Consider the following 21,683-nt stretch of genomic DNA (forward strand, 5'->3'; position numbering starts at 1 on the left):
GTGTAAGGAACTTGAGAACTACTTCTATGAGGGCAGCATCACCCTGATCTCATACCTGGCTATCACCAAAAAGAACACAAATAACAAATGTTGGTGAGGATGTGGAGAAAAGGGAATCCTCCCATACTGCTGGTGGAATGTAAATTCGTGCAGCCACTGTGGAAAACAATACAGAAGTTTCTCAAAAAAACTAAAAATAAAGCTACCCTATGACCCAGCAATTTGACTCCTGGATATATATACAAAACAGTAACAAAAACAAAACCCCCCACTAATTTGAAAAGATACATTTTGCCAAGGTAGGAAAACAACCTAAGTGTCCATCAACAGATGACTGGATAAAAAGATGTGAGATAAATACACACACACACACACACACACACACACACACAAACACACACACACACTGGAGTATTACTCAGCCATAAAAATAATGAAATTTTGCCATTTGCAGCAACATGGATGGACTTGGAGGGCCTTATGCTAAGTGAAATAAGTCAGAGAGAGAAAGACAAACAATATATGATATCACTGTGGGATCTAAAAAATACAACTAGTGAATTTAACAAAAAGAAGCAGACTCACAGATATAGAGAACAAACTAGTGGTTACCAGTGAGGAGAGGGAAGGAGGGCAGGGAAACATAAGAGTAGGAGGGAAATAAAGGGTTATTAAACAAGGACCTACTGTATAGCACAAGAACTATATTCAATATCTTGTAATAACCTATAATGGAAAAGAGTCTGAAAAAGAATATATACACACATATATATGTGTGTATATAATTGACTCACTTTGCTGTACACCTGAAACACTGTAAATCAACTATAAATCATCATAAAAAATCAACTATAATGGAAAAGAGATTGAGAAAGAATATACACACACACATATATATGTTTAGTATATAACTGACTCACTTTGCTGTACACCTGAAACACTATAAATCAACTAAAAAAGGAGTTATTATGGGATTATATGAAATCATCTGTGTGAAACTTTTGAAAATTATAAAGCACTACAGAAGTTAAAGACTCTTTCATTCATTAAAAAGCCTTTAGATAAGTGATCACTGGTATAACCACCAAGAAAATCTCATAAAGGACACAAAAATCTGTCACAATGTCAATTTTCAAAGTAAGACATTAGAATATCATGCTCACAAACAAAGATGGTAAGGGGTTAAACTGCTTTGCTCTAAATCCTTAATCCAAGGTCACTGAATGTCCTTGGACCTAATCTTTCTGTACCCCACTCTGTGCCTCTACAAAATGAGGACAATAATAATTACACTGTATAGGATTATTAAATATGCTAATATACTTATGAAGAACTTGGGGCAGAATCTGGCTTATGCTAATTGCTATACACATATCTGTTATATTATTAATCAGTTTATAAGCCTGTAATGCTATATTACGTGGGCAAGGTAATTCAGTACAAATTTTACTTGTGCCTTTCACTACTCACAACACAACTTTATGAAACAGGGAAACTTTATAGCACTGTTACATTCTACTGGGAGAATGTAAATGGGGTAAAGTAAGATCCCTGAGGCTAGGGACATTGCTTTATTTGCTGCTCTACCTCTAGTACTTACACTAGTACTTGGCACACAGGAATCAAAACTGTAGCAGGATAGATAGATAAATTAATAAATACGATTGGAAATAAATTTTTTTTCAGATAACTCTTCTCATGTCAGGCAATGAATGCAGCCTTACTGGTTATTGACCAATTCAAGATTTTTAAAGAGATAGTTTACTTAGTTTTACCTGGTGCAACATAAGATGGTTCTAATTTTATGTCAGAAATTTGTTTCTTAATTAGTTATTTGATACATGAAACATCCTTTTCCATATGAATAATTTTATAAATAGGGTTAGGTTCCAGAAGAGCCCACAAAAGCCTATCTGTCCTAAGGGTATAAAAAGAGTAGAGTACAGAATCTAAGATCCTGCCTTTCTTAGGTGAAACAACATTTTCATTTCTAACCTGGCATTCCTGAAACATAACTCCCTGTGGTGGTCACAGCACCAGTGCTCTAGAATCTGGGGTTGGGAACTATGTTCAGGGCTCTATAGAGAAGAGAAGTAGACACTTCTTAGAACCAAAACAAGTCACTGCTCAATATGCACATATTAGATGTTAATTCTGGGTCAAATCATTACTAGCTGATCTTAACTACAGTAAAAAGACAGTTGTCCCTACAGGGGTCATAGTATTTCCATGCAACTTCCTCAGTCACCAGATCAAATGGGTAAAACTTCATAAGAATTAAGTTGGCTATGTTCAGTGTTTACATCAATCTATTTAAATTACAATAGTGACAATATATTTCGTCTTCCAGAATCTTGAAAAGAGCAACTGTATAAACTGACAAAATGGCAACTGGTTTCAGGATTTCTTTGGCTAGCTCAAAAATACAATGGAAAAACTCAGATGGTACATAACAATTTCTCATGAAAGTTAGTTTACAAATGTTACGAATTGTTGTTTTCAGGTTTTCTGAAATATAAACAAATTAACAGATTGAATGAGTCCAAATTCTGTGCTTATCCTGCCAGAGAGGTGGCATTCAAGTAAATATTAAAACACATGAAAATACTTCTAAGAAAAATAGTAAATGATTGTTTTAAAATGCTTTTAATTATGTAACAATGGCCAAGAAAAATGAATTCAAAGTTTACCTTCTGCAGATCAGTTGCTAGTGCTAGAGGTGAGGAAGAGGGGGACTGGCTACTAGCTTTCTGGAGTGACAAATATATTCAATATCTTGATTGTGGTAGCGGTTACATGATGTTATACATTTGTGAAAACTTATCAAATTATATACTTAAAACTAGTGAATTTTATTGTATATACATATACCAAAGTTTAAAATAAAACACTTAAAATTCTTATGGACATTTCTTGCATCATTTACTAAGAACTGTGTTATCAATCTAGAACTCTCTATTACCCTAGATTTTGGTATTTCCCCTTCCTGCCTTCTACTTGAGAACCACTGTCCAAAATGAGATGTCACTAATAGGTGTGTTGCAAAAATAAATAACGTGAAAGTTGTAAAAAAGGAACAGGACAAAGGAACCACTGGCCTACGACAGTATCTTTCAGAAAAATGAGATCAGGATTAGACAGAAAATTTTAGTTGCCCTGGAAGGGAGGGAAAGAGCAAGACAAAGATGCTTCTTAAGATGGCCTATTATGCAACAGGTATGCTCAAAGGAGAACTTGACCCTCAGTCTCTGACTCACATTCTCTATAATTGACCTTTCCAATACAGTAGCCACTAGTTGCATGTAGCTATTAACACTTAATTTTACGTATATTAAAATTAAATTAAAAATTAAGTTCCTCAATTACATTACCACATTTCAAGACAAATAGCCCCATGTGGCTAATGACTATCATATTAGCATCGATAATAGCACGGATAACATTTCAATCATGAGGGAAGAGTCTATAAGATAGCATTACTCTATAATATTCAGTTTCAAGTTAAACTTTAAACACCTTAAAAATGTCATGGGAAAAAAAATGAAACAAGGAAGAATATATAAGAGTGAAGCAGTACTTTTGTACTATAAAATGTTTACACAAGAGTCATAAAATTGGAGGAAGTCAGGCTTTAAAGTCACACAGAATTGAGTTTAAATTCTTATCTCATCCCTAGGGTAAATTATTTTCCAGCACTTTAACTGAAGAAACGGATATAAAATGAGTATAACAACAATTTTGTGAAAGCTATCTTAAAGTTGTTGTAAGGGTTAAATAATATGGAAAGCACCAAATACAGTGCCTAGCACATGATATAAATATTAGTTCCTTGGTTTAATTGCAACTAAGGATAATTTTTGGCATGTTGGCTACCTGATATTAGCAACTAGCAACTCCTTTTAGTTTACAGTTCATAATTTTGGTTAAGATAAATCTACCAATCACCATTTCCTGGAATTTTTAAGGATATAAATGTATACTAGAATACATAAACAAATCACTTTTTTTTTGAAACAAAACAGTACACAACCACAGTTTTAATTATGAAAGTGTTAATTCTTACCTTAGATGAAATGATCCGGTTATCTATAAATTTCTGAGGTGTGTAAAGGCCATTTTGAGGAAACCTATTGGCTATATAAATAGTTCTTGTGTCACTCTGATGAGGTGGGTCAAAACCCTAAGGTCAAGCAAAAGAAAAATAATGGTCAACAAGGTTAGCTGCTATGATTTCTTTACTAATGGTTCTATTTAATTGATCGTATTATATGTACCATTACTGACCCTAAACTGCATATAGGCTCAATCTATTTAATTATTAGGAGAGTTGAGTCATATTTTTTTTTCACAAGTAAACAAGTAAACACTATCTTCAGGTATAAACTAACCAGGTAATAACATCTGGTAATGAAAAACAGTCCATATTCTGTCAGAATATTTTCACAAGAAAAGAATAATCATATAGAAGACCTACAGAAGCATTTGAAGACAAGGCTTCTTTCCTTCCCTTTCATTCCTGGGGTTCTTTGTTTTTTTTCTTAGGATAGATTCCTATTCAGTGATGTGGAAGTCCTGTGTAGCAAAGGCCTAGTCAGGACCTACCACATGAGATGAAAGGTTTACACTTCATTTCTTTTACACCCAAATCAACTCGGTTTCAAAGAGGTTTGTTCCCAAAGGACTTAACAAGGCATTGGATAACCCAGATTCATTCCACACAAGCACTTCTCTGTGCTGGTTACATTATCAATCAACTTCCTAAAATATGGACATATGTAATAATTCTAGCCTCAAATTTAGAAGACCATTTATTAAGGTATGTTTAGTAACGATCTCTAGTGGAAAATTTTTCCCTGGTGACAAGAATACTGATAATTTATTCCTACAGTATTATATTCTTTTCCAGGGTGGCAAGTGAAACTTCTAGACTCCTTTGGTAGATCCTGGGGACCCTCTGACAGGCTGAAAGCAATCACCAAATACAAGACTTCTTCTAACAGACAATGAATCAAATTTTCTTAGATTTTTATGTTTTTCATGGTGGTCAAGGGCTATCTACTAGCACTACTAAGTTATTAAGAGATTGATTAAACTTGGTATTCATAAACTACAGTGATCCATTTTTATATATTAAGGACTCTAAGTTAGCAATCTACTAAGAAAGTACTGCAACTGCCTCTTCCAATGCTTAGCATCCCTGTAAAATTTCTATCAAGCACAGACATAAACAGATAGTGGAAATTTCCATATAACCTAGAGGGTTATTTTATTTAGCACATCAGGATATTAGCAATGCTATGCATGGTTTTCAACTGCTTTTATTTGTGATTTTAAAAAATTTATTTTGTGATCTTAGAAACAGCTGGTATAGGGGTGTGCAAATTAAATGAATTTGTATGCTCCATTAAAAAAGTGAAGTTTTATTTTATTTGTTTATGCTACTTACAGTGATGGTCACATTTTATGGATAAGAATGTGCCATGATATGTCTAATTTCAAAATTAGTTTCTTCAAGGATTAAATGTGGCATGCATGCTTATCTTCCTCATAAATTTTCTTTTAAACATTTCACAATTGTGCCCTGTAACAACTCATGGGGGGAAAAGAGCAGGTTTCAAAATCAGAGCTGGAACTCATTGCTCTATCTGGAATATCATAATCATTTTAAAGATATATTCCATTTATTCAATCAATAAATATTTATTGGGTTTAAGTACTACAGGAAGCCATGAAGGATTATGTGATTTGTTATATATGAAAGCAAACCATAACACGCTCCAACTCAATAAATAAATAAATGTACAAACAGAGTTTGAATGCTACTGTAGTCTATGGCTGTATTTCTCAAAGAGGATCTGCAGGAAGTTTGCCTGTAGAGTTCATAAAACTGAGAGGGACGTGAAGGTAACTGAAGCAGTAGACTGCATGCAACATATTTATTCTGCATTCACTTTGAAACCATCTTAACATAACACTAAGTTGTACCTGATACCTGTAAATTTCTGGGATAAATTAAAGAAAAAAGAAAGTAAATTTGAGTTTGAAAGAATACATAAGTCTTTAAGACGTCAAGACAACTGAGACTGAGAATCAGTGATACAAAGACCCTCCCCCAAATATATTATGATACATATATACTATATCCTCTCATTCATGACTAGAATATGCTACACAGAAATGCATGCACTTTCCAGGAAGCAAATGCTCATCATTCTCCATTCATCTCTACTGTATGAACCAGCTATCACATACTAAAGTTTTGGGACTCCTGAGATTTCTACAATTATTTCAAGGAGATATTCTGAAATGTTCCAAAAAATGAAATCAGTTTTAAATTAAACTGAATTTTAAATTCAGTATCACCATATTCCAAGAAATCATGATTTAAAATATGATAATTCTGAAAGAATAATGATAATCCATTTTTCCTTATTCCCAAAGATGTTACAACATCCAGTTTAAGCATTTTGAGTTGTTTTTCCAGTGATTAATTCAAATGATCTTAACCAATCATAATCAATGGCATCCATATACATACAGCTGTGTGTCACTTTTTTTCACACAGAAAATGGTTAAATTTTCTATTTGTGACTGTAGTATAAGTACAGCTAAGTGTCCCTTATGGAAATTAAACCTGAAACTTCAATTCATTATCTTCTGCGCAACAATTCATTGTCTTCTGTGCAACAAATTCAAGCCCCGAATTAAATAAAAATAAAACTGTCCAAAAAATGAAAAGAAGTGACTTAGAGCAGGACTTCAGGACTGTGAATATCTGAAATTGTATGCAAATTTGGATATACTTGCATTTTCCTAATGACAGTGAGCATAGCTTTCATCAGATTTTCATGACGAAAAGAAAGTTAAAACCCCTTATTTCAAGTCTCACTTTTATAATCAGTTTCCTATCTCAATATTCCATATTTTAAAAATGACAGAGAATCTGTTTCAACAGCACCTCTACTTTCTTTAACAGGAATCAAAACAAGATCTGTTATCAAAATTAATTTTATAACTATACCGTCAGTGTGAAGTTCAACTAGTTTCACACGATTTCTAGCAAGCATTCTCAGCAATTCTATGGCACTGTCAAATCTGAACTTCCTAATCACTAGGCCAGGGTTCAGAAACCTGTGGCATGTATTACACCTTCTGTTGTCATCCTAGACTACCCATTCACACTCTGAACTCCTTGATGGCTTGCCTGCTCCTTTCTTCTCTGATTTCATATTGTCCTGGGCAAAGGAACTGAGACAGATTAAAGCCATTTTAGCCACCCTGATTTTAATTTAATCCCTGCTAATAATAAGTACAGTACAGCTGACCCGTGAGCAACTTGGGGGTTAGGGGAGCCCACCCTCCACACAGTTGAAAACCCAAGTATAATTTTAGAGCTGGTTACTGCATCCTTGGATTCAGTCAACTGACAATCATGCAGTACTGCAGTATTTACCACTGAAAAAAATTCAAATATACAGGGACCTTCACAGTTCAAACCTGTGTTTTTCAAGGGTCAACTATATAGGCTTTTGGAAGCACACAAACTTAAACTATTTAAAAATAAAAACTCTCATACCCTAAAAAAGTTATGAAATTAAAAACCTTTTTTTCTTCCATCTGAATTTGTTAACACATGTAAAAACCACTGGTATTAAAAAAAAAAGTGGACGAGTATTTAAGGTGGAAAAAAATCTCATGGTGGCATTTAGGGGAAGAACTGACAACACATGGGACTGATCTGAAAGAGACTCCTTTTGTAGCAGCAAACTGATGAAGCCTAGGGAAACCAAATTAGAAAAAAGCTTTCTAATTTTTAGAAGTTGGTCTTTGGCAAAAAGCAGTATTTGGAAATGAATCATAACATTTTATATTTTCATACTAAATATACCAGCTTCTGTACTATTCTAAAAATCCCAAAGATTTTATGAAAACAACAAGCATTATAAATAACAGCTAAGAAGAAACTAAAACCATAGTCCTGTAATTAGTGTTACACTTCTTTAAAATAACTAAGAAAACATTATCTTTAGAGTTCATGGTGATGAAAGTAAATTTGTGTATTTAATCATTCTTATATGTAATCTATTTCCTGCATAATAGAAAAGCTACAAAATAAATGAAAAAATGCAAAAACAACAGGAAAAAGAAGCTTCAGAGTCAAAACTGCAATAGCACTATTATTAAAATAAATGAAGAGAGGTTTATTTAGGTCATACGTTTTATATAACAAAAAGTGAGTTTTGTTGGCTACATGTTCCAATGTACACAGGCACATGAAAAATGGCCTAGGAAAAATACGTTTCTGGGGAAGAATGATTTAATGTATTTTACGAAATCTACAAACTTAATTGTGAACTACTGTTTTCTGGACATAAACTTTAAATAAAATATACTTACATGAAGGTATTATAAGGGCAAGATAATTTTACACTGTTAGCAGACCAAAGCAAGGTGATAGGGAATAACTTAAAATGCCCATGATGTAAACACAATAATTTAATTTTAGCCTTTTGTGTCATGTTACATAATTTTCATTTTAGGATTTAAGGTAGTTTTTGCCATCTATCAGAGCAGTCTGGGCTTCCAAGAACTTTGCCTTAATGCAAAGGTGGCTTGGGACTTTCCACAGTCTAGACATCCTTTCATCTCACCACAATTATAAACATTTTCAATGTTTCCCAAAATCCATAACACTCTTGCTCTTATATAGAAATGAAAGTAAATGCTATTCTTGTTACCAGATAGGTACAATGTAATACCAAGCATTTATGTTTAGAAAAATCAACCAAAATAATACTGTCACTGAAATAATGTTTCTGAATGACCATATACTTTGCTCTAGAGGCTTTTTTACTCACCAGTTTTCTGATTGGTTGCTTAATTGTGTTTCCCTATTCTTACTATATAGTACATAGAGATCTATATATAATTTCTCTACTACAGCTAAGAGATTACTCGCCTTAAAGTCAGAACTCCTTTTGGGGAAAGAGCCTAAGGGAAGGATCAAACAATGATTTGGGAGGGTGGTGTCTAGTGGTATTTATGAGATGAGTGGATGGCTAGGGCAGAGATTATCAGATATTCTTCAATCAACTGTAGAGTCCTGCCAACAAAGAAATGTCCTGTGAACCAGATAACTTTCAAATGCCCTGCCTGATACTCACACTGGTAAAAATCTCTTCAGAAAAATGTGAACTTCCTATTTAAAAACAAACACAAAATGTTTTATATAGATTTACGAGTGTTTCAGGAATGGAACTATCATGTAAAATGAAGATAATAATTTGTCAGAACTTTATAAAGTATTTACTGTTTCAGAAAATTACATCACCAATGGAAATGTCACTTGTACCTGAATCACCAATATACTACACTTCCAGTAGCCTGCATTTAGTAGCCATGCATTCACACTGATTACAGCATCTGAATACTCATTATCTCTAGCGCAGCTACAATTGAGCATTTCCATATGGAAGTAGATATTATTTAATATATTTATTTATTTTTATTCATATGAAAACTAGGGTTTTAATGTTAATTTTTAAAAGAATCAAGTTATATATGTGGCAGGTTATATGTTTAAATTTTATTTCAGGATAAGAATGGAAAGAGCATTTTTGAAATATGTTAGAAATAGAGGGCAGTGGGCCCAACAGGGCTGAAAAGTAACCATGTACTTGGATGGCCAAAATCTAAGTAATATTACAAGTAATCACTATCTTGGGTCTACAATAGACTTTCTCAAGTTGGAAGCTGCTGCTTATACCATAAGCAGAATACCAGTATTCAAACCAGGAAACTACAACAAATATTTCCAAGTAGAGATTTAAACAGGCTTATGTGTTAGGTAAAAAATTCTAAACAGTAACAACATAAAAATATATTGAAGTCAGAAAACAGACATAATGAGTGAAACCTATTTAATAAGTTAGATAAGAACTAAAACAAAAGGTAGAAAAAAGTAAGGTGGAAGGAAGATACACAATTATCTTATTAATTTTATATTCTGGGAACCTGAGACATGCTTCAGAAGAAAGTAAAACATGTTAAAAAAGGTTAAAAAAAGAAAAGAACTCAGCAGATCTTAAACGATTGCTATGAAAATTTGAAAACTGAACTTTAAACACAGAAATGATTATTTAGCAACACTGGGTCAAACCCACATAATTCTGAAAATGTATTATAAAAAAACACAAAGGAATATTTTAGCTTATTATCAGTTCTTTCAATAAGCAATTCATTTACCCTGTGTAATGACTATTAAAATTGTACCACTGACTGAAAATTCTTGCTTTCTGGTATCTTCCTAAATGTAATAAAAAAAATTTATTTCAGCAAACAATCAAAGAGTATTTACTGAGAACTTACTAAGGGCTTCTCTGTGTGCTAAGGACCAGTGATGATAAAAAGGAATATGTGACTTAGTCCCTAACCACATTGGAGTTGATTTAGGTCTTATTTACCTTAGATATCATTTAATTTCCTATTTCCTCTCATATATTTAAGATCAAACTAGAATTATTTTCTGGTTTGAATGTGGTAAACTCAAAAAGGATACCTAGTAAACAACTGGATATGCTTGTTTAGAGTTTAGGAATGAGGGTTGGGCTTGAGATTAAAACTGGGCAAGCATAATGATGGTGGTTAAAGTCAAAAGTATGTAGGAGACTGCCTACTAAAAGTGTACAGAAGAGAATAAGGGTTAAGAGATGGAATTCTCAGGGCTGTCATTTGAGATATCTGTGGAAGAAAGGGAGTAAGCAGAGGAAAAGATCATTACAGTAGAAGAAAAACAAGAAGAGCAGTGTGGCAGAAACCCAGGAAGAAGTTGCAAAAAGGAATTATTATATGCTGCAAAGAAAAAAGACAACTGTAATAATTAGGAAATCACTGGTGGCTTTTGCCAACACAGTTTGAGTAAAGTAAAAAGGGCTACATTGGATTGATGAATGGAGGTGGGGAGGAGGGTGGGAAGTGGGAATAGCAGTTAACTAATGAAAAACTGGATTAAGTGAAAATATTTACTGTAAACAAACCATAAGCTTATTTTCAGGTTTGAAATGAAGGATCTGGTAAAGAGGAAGAAAAAGTTATGGGAAGGAAAAATTATTGAAGGATTAAGGAAGAAGAGAAAATGATCAAGAGCCAAAAAGGTGTAAAACATTAACTTTGGAAACTGACAGGATCTCTCATTTGAAATGGAATTTTTTTTTTATTTGAACATGAAAAATGAAGAAAGCTGAAATCATATACTATCACATTTTCTATTTTGATAATTTTAAGAAATACCTTTGTGATGATCTGATACAGTCATCAACTGAGTGACTGAGTTCAGTTTTTCAGTGTCTGTTTACAGACTTCATACCTTCCTACGGCTTTTTGTATAACTCAAATCTAATGGAACCTCAGATGGCTGTCACAAATTAGACCAGCAGTTCCTCTCTATAAGATTCAATTAACACTAAACTTCATATTCACTTTTTTTTTTATTACTAATAGATACTTCTTTTACAGCAAAAATAAAACATAAGTAGGATCTTGGAGATTCTAATTACATATGGTCATCACACTGATTTCTGATAACCAAAGGCACTGGTTCTCACAGTTCTGGATTTCACAGACCAGCAAAAAGAATTTTAATTGGAAAACTAACACAAAGTTACCAACTATAAATTTTTCTAAGCAAGAATATTAACAAAAAAGAAAGTAAGGAAAACAAGCTAAGACTTAGCTCTCCTGTAAAGTCTGAGAAACTGTCACAGCCCAGTGAAGCCTAAGAACACAGGAAAACCAAATGTAATATGTTATCCCAGATGAGATTTTGAGCCAGAAAAAGAATATCAGTGAAAACCACAATGAGATATCATACCTGCTAGAATGGCTATTATAAAAAAGACAAGATGGTCCTTCCTCTTTGCTCTCAAACAGACAAGCTAATAAGCAGTGGGGACATATCTAGGATCTACAGACTATTTCTGCAGTTTCTATTTTCTAAATCCCAAGTTATTCTTCAGTTTTATAGAGCAGTTTTTCAATTGTTGAGGATCTTTCTGAGAAACGTAATTTGATTTCTATCCTTGGCTTTTTGATGTTATGTTCAATCACCACTTTTTGTTCCAGGAAAAAATGAACTGATGCTTCTGAATAAATGTGGCAATATTTAATTAAAAAAAAAACAAGAGATAATAAGTATCGGTGAAGATGTGGAGAAAAGGGAACCCTTGTGCACTGATGGTGGGAATGTAAATTGGAGCAGCCACTATGGAAAATAGAACTGAGGCTCCTCAAAGAATTAAAAATAGAACTACCATACGATCCAGCAATTCCACTTCTGGGTATTTACCCAAAGAAAATAAAAACATTAATTTGAAAGATATATGCACCCCAATGTTCACTGTAGCATTATTTACAATAGCCAAGGTATGGGGGAAAAAGGTATCAAGGTATGTTGAAAAAAAAACTGTTGATCAACAGATGAGTGGCTAAAGAAAAAAGCTATGTACCTTTAAATACGTATAAAACCTCCAAAGAGATAACAGAATAGTATCTTGAAGGAAAAAAAAGAACAAACTATTACAAGATGAATCAGGCAGATAGGCATCAAGAACAGATAGAAATGAAAGACGTCCAACGGTAACTTCTGAAACAGAAAAACAGTTAATTAGATTAAAAATTCAGAAGAACGAATGAACTCTAGATTGAACACAAGTGAGAGAATTGGTGACTAGGAGCTAGAACTAAGGAATTCACACAGAAAGCAGCAAAGACAGAAGACAGATGAGAAATATGAACAAGAAGTTCAAGAGCATAGGTTAATACCAAGCAAGAGTTCTAAAGTAAGAAAAAGGCTGAGAAGCAATATTTAAAGGAAAAAAACAGTGGAAAATTTTCTGAACTGTTGAAATGAGAGCTTTCAGATTGAAAGTACACACAAGTGTAGAGCAGGAATAACAAAACTCACATGAAAAAATATGAGGGACACAGCATAGTAAAATAACAAAATATCAAGGACAAAGAGATAATCTTAAAAACAATGTGAAAGATATTATCAACAAAATCATGACAATTAGATTAAAAGCATATTTTACACCAGCAATAAATGTCAGAAAGCAATGGAATAAGTAGTATTTTCAGTATGTTGAGTGAAAGTAACTGTTAATCTAGAATTCTGAATCTACCTAAATTAGTATTCAATAGTAATTATGAAATAAAGACACTTTAAGCCATGAAAGCTAAGAAAGTTTACAAAACATGAAGCCTTGCTTAAAAATAACTGAACAATGTATTTCAGCAAGAATAAAGGTAAATATAGAGGGAAAAGGTGGTATGCAAGAAACAATGGTGAGTAAAAGAAATCACTAAATCCCTGTAGTAATAAATCAAAATATGGAACAGTTAAAAAGTTAGGAAATGTTTTGAGTTTAAAAAGAAGTAGAACTACAACACACATTATGGGAAAAAACATTTGCAAGTCACATATCTGATAAGGGTCTTCCACCCAGAACATATAAAGAACTCTTACAACTCAGTTTAAAAAAAGACAACTCAAAAATGGGCAAAAAGATCTGAATAAGCATTTCACTCTCTCTCTCTCTCTCTCTCTCTCTCTCTCTCTCTCTCACACACACACACACACACACACACACACACACCCCACAACAAACAAACAAAAAAACGGCCGATAAGGGACATGAAAAGATATAGAAATCATCAATCATTAGGGAAATACAAATCAAAACAAACAGGTTACCCATTCATACCCAAGACCACGGCTAGAATTAGAAAGACAAAAACAAGTACTGACAAGGATATGAAGACACTGGAACTCACAGATTACTGGTGGGAATGTAAAATGGCACATTCACTTTGGAAAACAGTTTGGCAATTCCTCAAAAAGTTAAAAACAGCGCTACCATATAACCCAGTAATTCTACTCCTTAGGTATTCACCCAAGAGAAATGAAAATATACATCCACAAAAAACTTACACATGAATGTTCAAAGCAGCATTATTTCTAATAGCCTAAAGGTAGAAACAAACTAAATGTCCATTAATCAATGAATGGATAAACAAAATGTTGTATATCTATACAATGGAACATTATTTGGTAATTTAAAGGAATGAAGTACTGATATAGAGATCAACACAGACAAACCCTAAAAACATTATGCCAGGTGAAAGAATACAGTCACAAAATACCACATGTTGTATGATGTCATTTATACAAAGTGTCTAGAGTAGGCAAATTTATATAGACAGTAGATTAGTGACTGATTAGGGCAGGCGGCTAGTGGTTTGGGGTAACGGAGAATGAGAGTTAATTGGTAGGGAATCTCTTTTAGGGGGTATAAAAAAATGTTCTAAAATTGGAGTGTGGTTGATGGCTGCACAACTGCATATATTGAAAAAACTGAGTTGTGCACTTTAATGAATAAATTGTATGGTCTATGAGTTATATCTCAACAAAGCTGGTAAAAGAAAAAATAGAGCTAAACTATTATAACAGTAATGTGGAAGGTGAGAGAGGGAATACTGGAGTCAAAATCTTTTAAACCCCTACGTTATTTGTACCTAGAGATAATTAATACATAAGCATAGCTAGAAAACAAATACAATGCATAGCTTCCACATGATCCAAAGGGGAAAACAGAAATAGAATAGAAATGTTAACAATTTCAATGCAAAGTAAATCAAAATCCTAGAAAGATTTTTCACAGAATTAGACAAAGTGATTATAAATAGCATATGAAGAGTAAAGCTCCGAAGCAATTCTGAAAGGGAAAAAAAGGATTGGGGGTTCTGCCTAGCCAGATATCAAGACATATAAAGTACATAAAAGTGAAGCAGCCAGTTGATAACTGGGGGAAGTACTATAAGTAAGACAGTGCGTTATTGGTGCACCAACTGGACAACAGATGAATGAAACAGAATAGAGAACCTAGATACAGAACACGGTATATGACAGAGAAGGCAAACAACACAGGTTAGTGGGGAATGGCTTATTCAATAAATCACATTGGGACAAATAACTTCTCATATGGGAGAAAATTAATTACCTACTTTATTCCATATACAAAAATAAATCCCAGGTATATTAAAGATCTAAATGTTGTAAAACTAAATGTTAAGACAACTTGAAGAAAATGCTAGAAAAATAGCTTTATGACCCTGGTAGAGGAAAAGAATTTCTAAACAAGTAATAAAAAGCAGAAATCATTCACCTAATAAATTTACCTACAAACAAATTTACAATATCAAAAAAGATACCATCAACAAACTTAAATACAAGGGACAGACTGGAAGAAGATATTTACAACATATACAACAAAGAACTGGCATCTGGACTATAGAAGATACTAATAAGGAAAAGACAAACCACCCAACAGGAAAACAGGTAATCTACTCACATGAATGAAATATAGGACACCAGAATCTCTCTAGCAATTAGGAAAATGCAAACTAGAACAAAAGGAGATACCTTTCACACTCATCAGATGGGTAAATTTTTTCAAGTCTGACAGTACAAAGTGTTGACCAAGATGTACGGAAAGGGGAACTCTCTCATGTTTTGGAAAATAATTTGGCAATATCTAGTAGTAGTCATAACGTGCACACCCAATGACCCAGCAATTCCATTTCTAAGTATTCCAATTAAAACAAACAAACAAGAGTGGTCTCTGCAAAATTTTTTTTTTTTTTTAACAAGAAAAAGCTGACAGTAATTCAAATATCCATTAGTCTGATATTGCCCTGGCTAGGGCAGGGGATGCTTAATTTTGGTAGTTCCAGAGCCTAGCAGTATGCTATCACAGTGTACATGTTCAGAAATGTTTGACTGAATGAATAAATAAATGGGAAAGAAATAGTGTTACCTAAAAATGGATGTAGAGTTGAGAAACAGCTTTTATTACATGGAGAATAAAAACAAAACAGACAAAAATCCGCACCTTCATGATATGAAAGAGACAAATATGTACAGAAAATGTTAAATAGTGGTAAGTGCTAAGAGAAATAAAAAGTAGGGAAGGGGGACAGGGAAGTATGGGTGGGGGAAGATACAATTTTATACTGAATGGCTCAAAAAGGCCTCATTGATAAGGTACACCTGAAAAAAGATGAAGGGAAGCGGCCAGCAGATAACTGGGAGAACATTCCAGGCAGAGGTAACAGGCAGGGCAAAAATTCCAAGATTGAAGTACGCCTGGCACTTCTGATGAATCACAAGGTCTGTGTGGATAAAGCAAAGTGAGTGAAGAATGATGGGGGATGAGAAGTGGTTTGGGGAGGTGGGTGGTTACAGAGCCAGCAGAGACTCTGGCTTTTACTCTGGGCAAGAAGGCAAATCCTCAGAAGGTTTTAAATGCAGGAATTACATCATGTAACTTGTGTTTTAATAAGATCACTCTGGCTGCTATGTTGACAACAGACTGCAGGGATAGAAGGGATATTTAATGACGAGAGTAGCAATCACAAGGTTCTTTGGAGGATTTGGGCAAGGTCCCTACTTCAGTGCTGCTAGGACACGTGGGATTCCACTAATGCCTGACTTCTCCAACAAAATGAAAAACTGAGTATCTAAGAACATATATATGAACATGAGAAAAAAAAAGCAAATATTCAAAGATCTAGGATCTTAAACATTAATTTCTGAGGTTAAAATTTACTCAGCCACGGCAAAATAATATTACCATAGGCCAGTGCTTCCTTTTCCTATTCCTCATTCGTTCCTTGAGAGAAAGGCAAAGAACACAGGTACTTTCAAACTGATGCTAAAACAAATCTGATACTCATTTATTTATTCAACCAACATTTGGTGGGTGAATACCTAACAGTGGGCCAACTGCTATCTTGAGTGCAAGGGAGACATAAAGACAAAAAAAATATGGCCCCTGCCCTAAGATACTAACAGTCTAGTCTAGTACGTGAAAGTAACTAGACTTAGATAACGAGCTGTATAGAAACATGATCTCACTTAAAAAAAAAAAAAAATATATATATATATATTATATTATTTATTTTTGGAAAGGGAGGTAATTACGTTTACTTATTTATTTTATTTTCAGAGGTACTGGGGATTGAACCCAGGACTTTGTGTATGCTAAGCATGTACTCTACCACTTGAGCTATACCCTCCTCCAACATGAGCTCACTTTTAATGCTATATAGCAGCAACAGCAGAAATATAGCATAAGCCACAAATGCAAGCCACATATGAAATTTAAACATTTCTAGTAACTACACTTTTTTAAAAGGTAAAAAGAAACAGGTAAAATTAGTTATATTTCACTTTACCCAATATATCCAAAATATTATTTCAACATGTGACCAATACAAAAAATTGAAGTATTTTATATTCTTTTTTTATCCTGTTTTTGAAATCCTATGTGTACTTTACACTTAAGCAAATTTCAATTTGAACTAGCCACATTACAAATGTACTACATTAGCACAGTTATGCAGGATACAGCTATTTTTTAGAAAATTGAAAAGAATTAGACACAGCTACAGGACAAAGTAAATTAGTGTAGGGAGGCCTGAACATGTTCACAGCTTAAAGAAAAAGAGTAAGATTAAACATACAATAGATAATTGATGGGGACTATGGAGAGCAGGATGAAAGAGCACAAGTGGATTGGTTTAGAAAAGGACAGTCAAACCTTCCTTTGTGACAAGAGGAAAGGGAAGAATTAAGTACAGATATAATCAAGTTTGGCAAGTCTAAGTGGGTGAGAGAGTAGAAAGTTGAGAGTTTAGGCAAAGAGCTTCCCATTTTCTCAGTGAATTAGAAGACAATCTTACTAGACTCCTTCCACCATTGCCAATTCAAATCTAAAGGGACTATATTTATGGAACAATTTAAGAAACTGTATCCTAGAATGACAATATTAAGTTGTATTTTTGTAAAATTACAGTAATTTTCTAGCTTTCTTCTGGACTGGTCAATCTTGAATTTTGTCACTTTAAACACAGAAGCAATACCATGGACTAATTCTTTTTTTCTCACCTATTCATTTATTCAGCAAACATGTACCTAGTGCCTGCTCTGTCAAGTATTGTGTGAGACACTGAGCACACAGAGATAAACAAGGCCCTTGTGACCTACATTTGAGTCTCCAGTATTTAGCACTTCATGTCTGCAAACAGTAAGTACTTTAAAAACATAGCATTACCTTGCCCTGTAAAGAAATATTACATATCAACTAAAATATGAATTGACAAAGACTTTCATTTAATTCTAAATTAGCACTGTGCAATTGAATTTTCTGTAATAATGAAAATGTTCTACTCTGAATTATCCAATATGGTATCACATGGATTTTTTAGTTAATTAGAATTTTAATTGCCAATGTGGTTAATGGGCACCATACAAATCTAAATATTAAAATACAGCGAGTAGTTAATGGCATTTTCACTATCATAATCAAGGTGCTGTCATCTCTGAGTTAACATACATAATATGATGCTAGAAATAAGCACACTATAAATAATACTAATTGTAGAGAAAGACATCATAAGAAAAAAATTTTTACTGTAAAATAACTTTAGCATTGTGAGACCCAAAAGAAAGAAAGAACATAAGAGAAAGAAAAAGAAAAGGAAAGAGTATTCCAATCTTTTCAGTCTACTTCCCCAAAGGAAAACATCAACTTCTGACAATGGCCTAATTTTTCTCACTGTGTCAAGAAGTGAAAATACTTCGTGGAGATTTAAGGAGTCAAACTTTTTTTAATTAGAGAAAAATTACTAGAACATAGGGGTCGTCTCTGTAATAAAATGACAACAAACTTTTCTTTTGGCTAGACAACTTAAGGTGTTGAAAATCAGGATTTTTATAATGAATAAAGTGTGTTTAAAACTCCAGAAACACACCTGTCTTTGTGATCTGCTTATTTTCCCAAATTTGTCCCATATATCTGAAATTTTTAAATGAACCTATTGCTAAAAGGCTCAATCTACTGAGCAAATGGAAGTTTGTGTGATTTAAACTAGACTTTGAGTTGAATAATTCCTGGTGTAGTAACTAGAATGGCTGTTTACGACTGGAATGGTAAAATATACTTCCATTACTCTGTGTATCCACCTGTCCTCAATGTATAATTTAAGTGACTGTACAAACTTAATCAGAGAGACAAAGTCCTACATTGGCATAGGTCTTATTACATACTTGAATGATCTGATAACTTAAAAGTAAAACCAGTGAGGTGAGCAACCAATGTCAGAGATAGCATTTTTTATGCACAGCAACTTGCTCAACTTGTTAACCACCCCATAATGCAGTTGTCTTGTAAATTAACCACACAACTTCCTGCCCTTCCTTTTAGTTGTGTTCATTCTAAGCCATTTTAAAAAACATTATCAGACTGTCTTGGAGATGAGAATGGTTATACAATCAGGACTTTATTCAGGTTAACAAAAATACCTAACACTAAGAAGAGGTGTCTTAATCTACTAGAACAAACTTTAAGAGAATTACTTTAAAATGATCTTCCTAGCACACAAAACACCATCAGTTAAGTCTTCCATACATGGCGATGGGCAAATCAAAAGCATGAGATCATGAGATTATTTACCTGTAATAATTAACTTCCAGAGTCAAGTTACCAAGCTGCAGCTTACTGCAACAAAGCCAAAGTATTGCAACAATATGGTATTATAATGACATCATTAGCTTGGTTTCCTAACAAGGCATATATCTGGGATATCTGAATTTACACTTAGCTAAAAATAGAGAGCCAACATTTGTTTGAAGGAGTGGTAGACAGTCCTAGTTTTACGTGTTAGTTTTTTTTTTTTTTTTTTTTTTTTTTTGAGAATGATGCCCACTGCAAAATGAATTAACAGAAGGCTGGCTCTGAAACAGCATGAACATAACGTTTCAGCCTCAACATAAAAATGTTGTTCTAGAGCGGGGAAAAAGAGGTATCAACGCTTTAGTCCCACAAAAGTCGTTTCTGCTTCACCGCCTTTTGAATTAGTAAATGAGAACACGGAACTGTAGAAGCATTTATTTACTAATGCGATTTAGAAATTAAGCAGCAGCCAGAAACAGACCTCATCATGGAGATAAGGTTAGGCTTCCCCAGCCAGGAGCAATTTATGTCTTAATTATCAATATTCCCTTAAGTTCTGTATTTTGGATGCTGTAGTTGCCAGCCGACAAGACAGATTTTTCTCTGTGAATTAATTCTGAGACAGGTGGCGCTTTTTAGATGCCTTAAATCATCCTTTTCTAAGATTCCTTTTTTCCTCCAGATGTTCCAGTAAAACTGAAAAGTCAATCATTGGTTCCAACAGGTCTCACTCAAACTGCCTCGAGGAGAACGGAAAAACGTATAAGGTTCGCATTCCAAAAGTTTCACTTGGGGTGGGGTGAGGACAAGGTAGTAAGGAAAACAGTCCTTCATAACTATCGTACTAATCTTTTGCGAAACTAGACGGGGTGTTGAAATATTCTTTCTTTCCCTAACCCAGTCCTCGAGTAAAATTTGTTTCATTGAGAGGGGTAGACTAGATAAGGTCCCCTTCTCCTAGATAATCAACTGCAACCTTGAAAACAGCGAGGAGAGGGGGCAGAAGACTAGTCCTCCCCCTCCCCTTCACTCAAACGTGTCCCAAATTGTTAGAGGAAAGAAAAACAAGCCTGTTTTTTCTCCCCAGACCAACTCTTTCCGTTCCCTCGCCCTATATCCTCGGGGTGGGGGGACGCCGACCCGGCTCCAGACCCCACTTCTGGCCACAGCCGCCTAGGAGTAGGGAGTAACCAAGAAGCGCTGCAGGAACGGCCGCCTCCCGCCGCCGACCTCCGTGAGCCGGGCCAGAGGCGAGACGTGTGCCGGGGCTGCGAGGGGCTTCTCCCGCGAGCGCCTCCGCTGCGGCCTAGCCCAGAGCCTGCGCCGGGGCCTCGCGGCTCCGCGCCGCCGGCCTTTCCCTGCCACCCGCGCCCGGGAGGTGAGGGGCGGAGGTACCTACCAGCTGCTGCCGGACCCAACGCCACATGCCCCCGCCGTCGCCGTCCCTGTCCCGCAGGACGCGGGGGCCGAGGGGCTGCAGGCGGAGGCCGACGAGCCAGAGGGGGAAGAGGGAGAGACCCTCTGACTGAAGTTTCGCTCGCAGCCGCCGCCGCCGCCGCCGCCGCCGCCTCACTCCCCGCGCCGGGGCCCCATCTCGCCGCGCCGGTCCCGAAGTCCTACAGGCGCGGCCCCGGCGCCGCCCCCGCCCGGCGCAGCTGAGCTTGCTGCCGCGCCGCAGCCACCTTCATTATTGACCGTTGTCACCCGAAGTACCACCAAAACCCCACCCCCGACCCCGGGCTCCACCCCCGGAGCCCCGCCCCGCCCCGCCCCCGGACGTGACGAAAGGGGCTGCGCCGACCGAGGGGCCCAGCGCGCCCCGCCGCTGTTCTAAGCCGGGCTCAGCCTTGTGGGCGGGGCCGGCGGCCAGCGTGGAGAGCTGCGGGTTCACGATCGCCCCGTATGTGCTCTGCTCTTCCTCTCATTTCTGGGATACGATGAAATAGGGTCTGAGAGTTTCACACGGAGTCTGCGGCTTCTAGCCGACTCCTCTGTTTCTACCTCCTGTTGCAGGTGTGTTTCTGGCTCTCTGCCTTTGGTTTTCCCAGTCGCCCAGCACGCATACGCACGATCTGGAGAGTAATGACTGAAAGTTAATCCCCAGAGATCTCC

At 35.6% G+C, this 21,683-nt stretch overlaps 1 protein-coding gene across 6 annotated transcripts in view; it reads right to left on the minus strand.

The window, feature by feature from the left end:
* Positions 1 to 21,286, minus strand: part of ATP11B (ATPase phospholipid transporting 11B (putative)) — a 103,408-nt gene extending 82,122 nt beyond the window's left edge. For 4 of the 6 annotated variants that reach the window (XR_004321371.1, XM_032483627.1, XM_032483649.1 and 1 more), the window contains exons 1-2: positions 20,971 to 21,285; positions 4,064 to 4,180 (exon numbers count right to left, since the gene is read on the minus strand). Coding sequence is in view for 5 of the 6 variants with exons in the window: in XM_032483627.1 (XP_032339518.1) it covers positions 4,064 to 4,180; positions 20,971 to 20,997 (144 nt within the window). In the remaining variant the exon portion in view is untranslated. Of the gene's footprint in view, positions 1 to 4,063; positions 4,181 to 20,970 lie in introns of all 6 variants that reach the window. The other 2 variants (XM_032483625.1, XM_032483638.1) reach the window with 2 other exon arrangements.
* Positions 21,287 to 21,683: the final 397 nt, after the last annotated feature.

The sequence above is a fragment of the Camelus ferus genome, chromosome 1 (genome assembly GCF_009834535.1).
Source record: "Camelus ferus isolate YT-003-E chromosome 1, BCGSAC_Cfer_1.0, whole genome shotgun sequence".
Lineage (NCBI taxonomy): Eukaryota > Metazoa > Chordata > Mammalia > Artiodactyla > Camelidae > Camelus > Camelus ferus.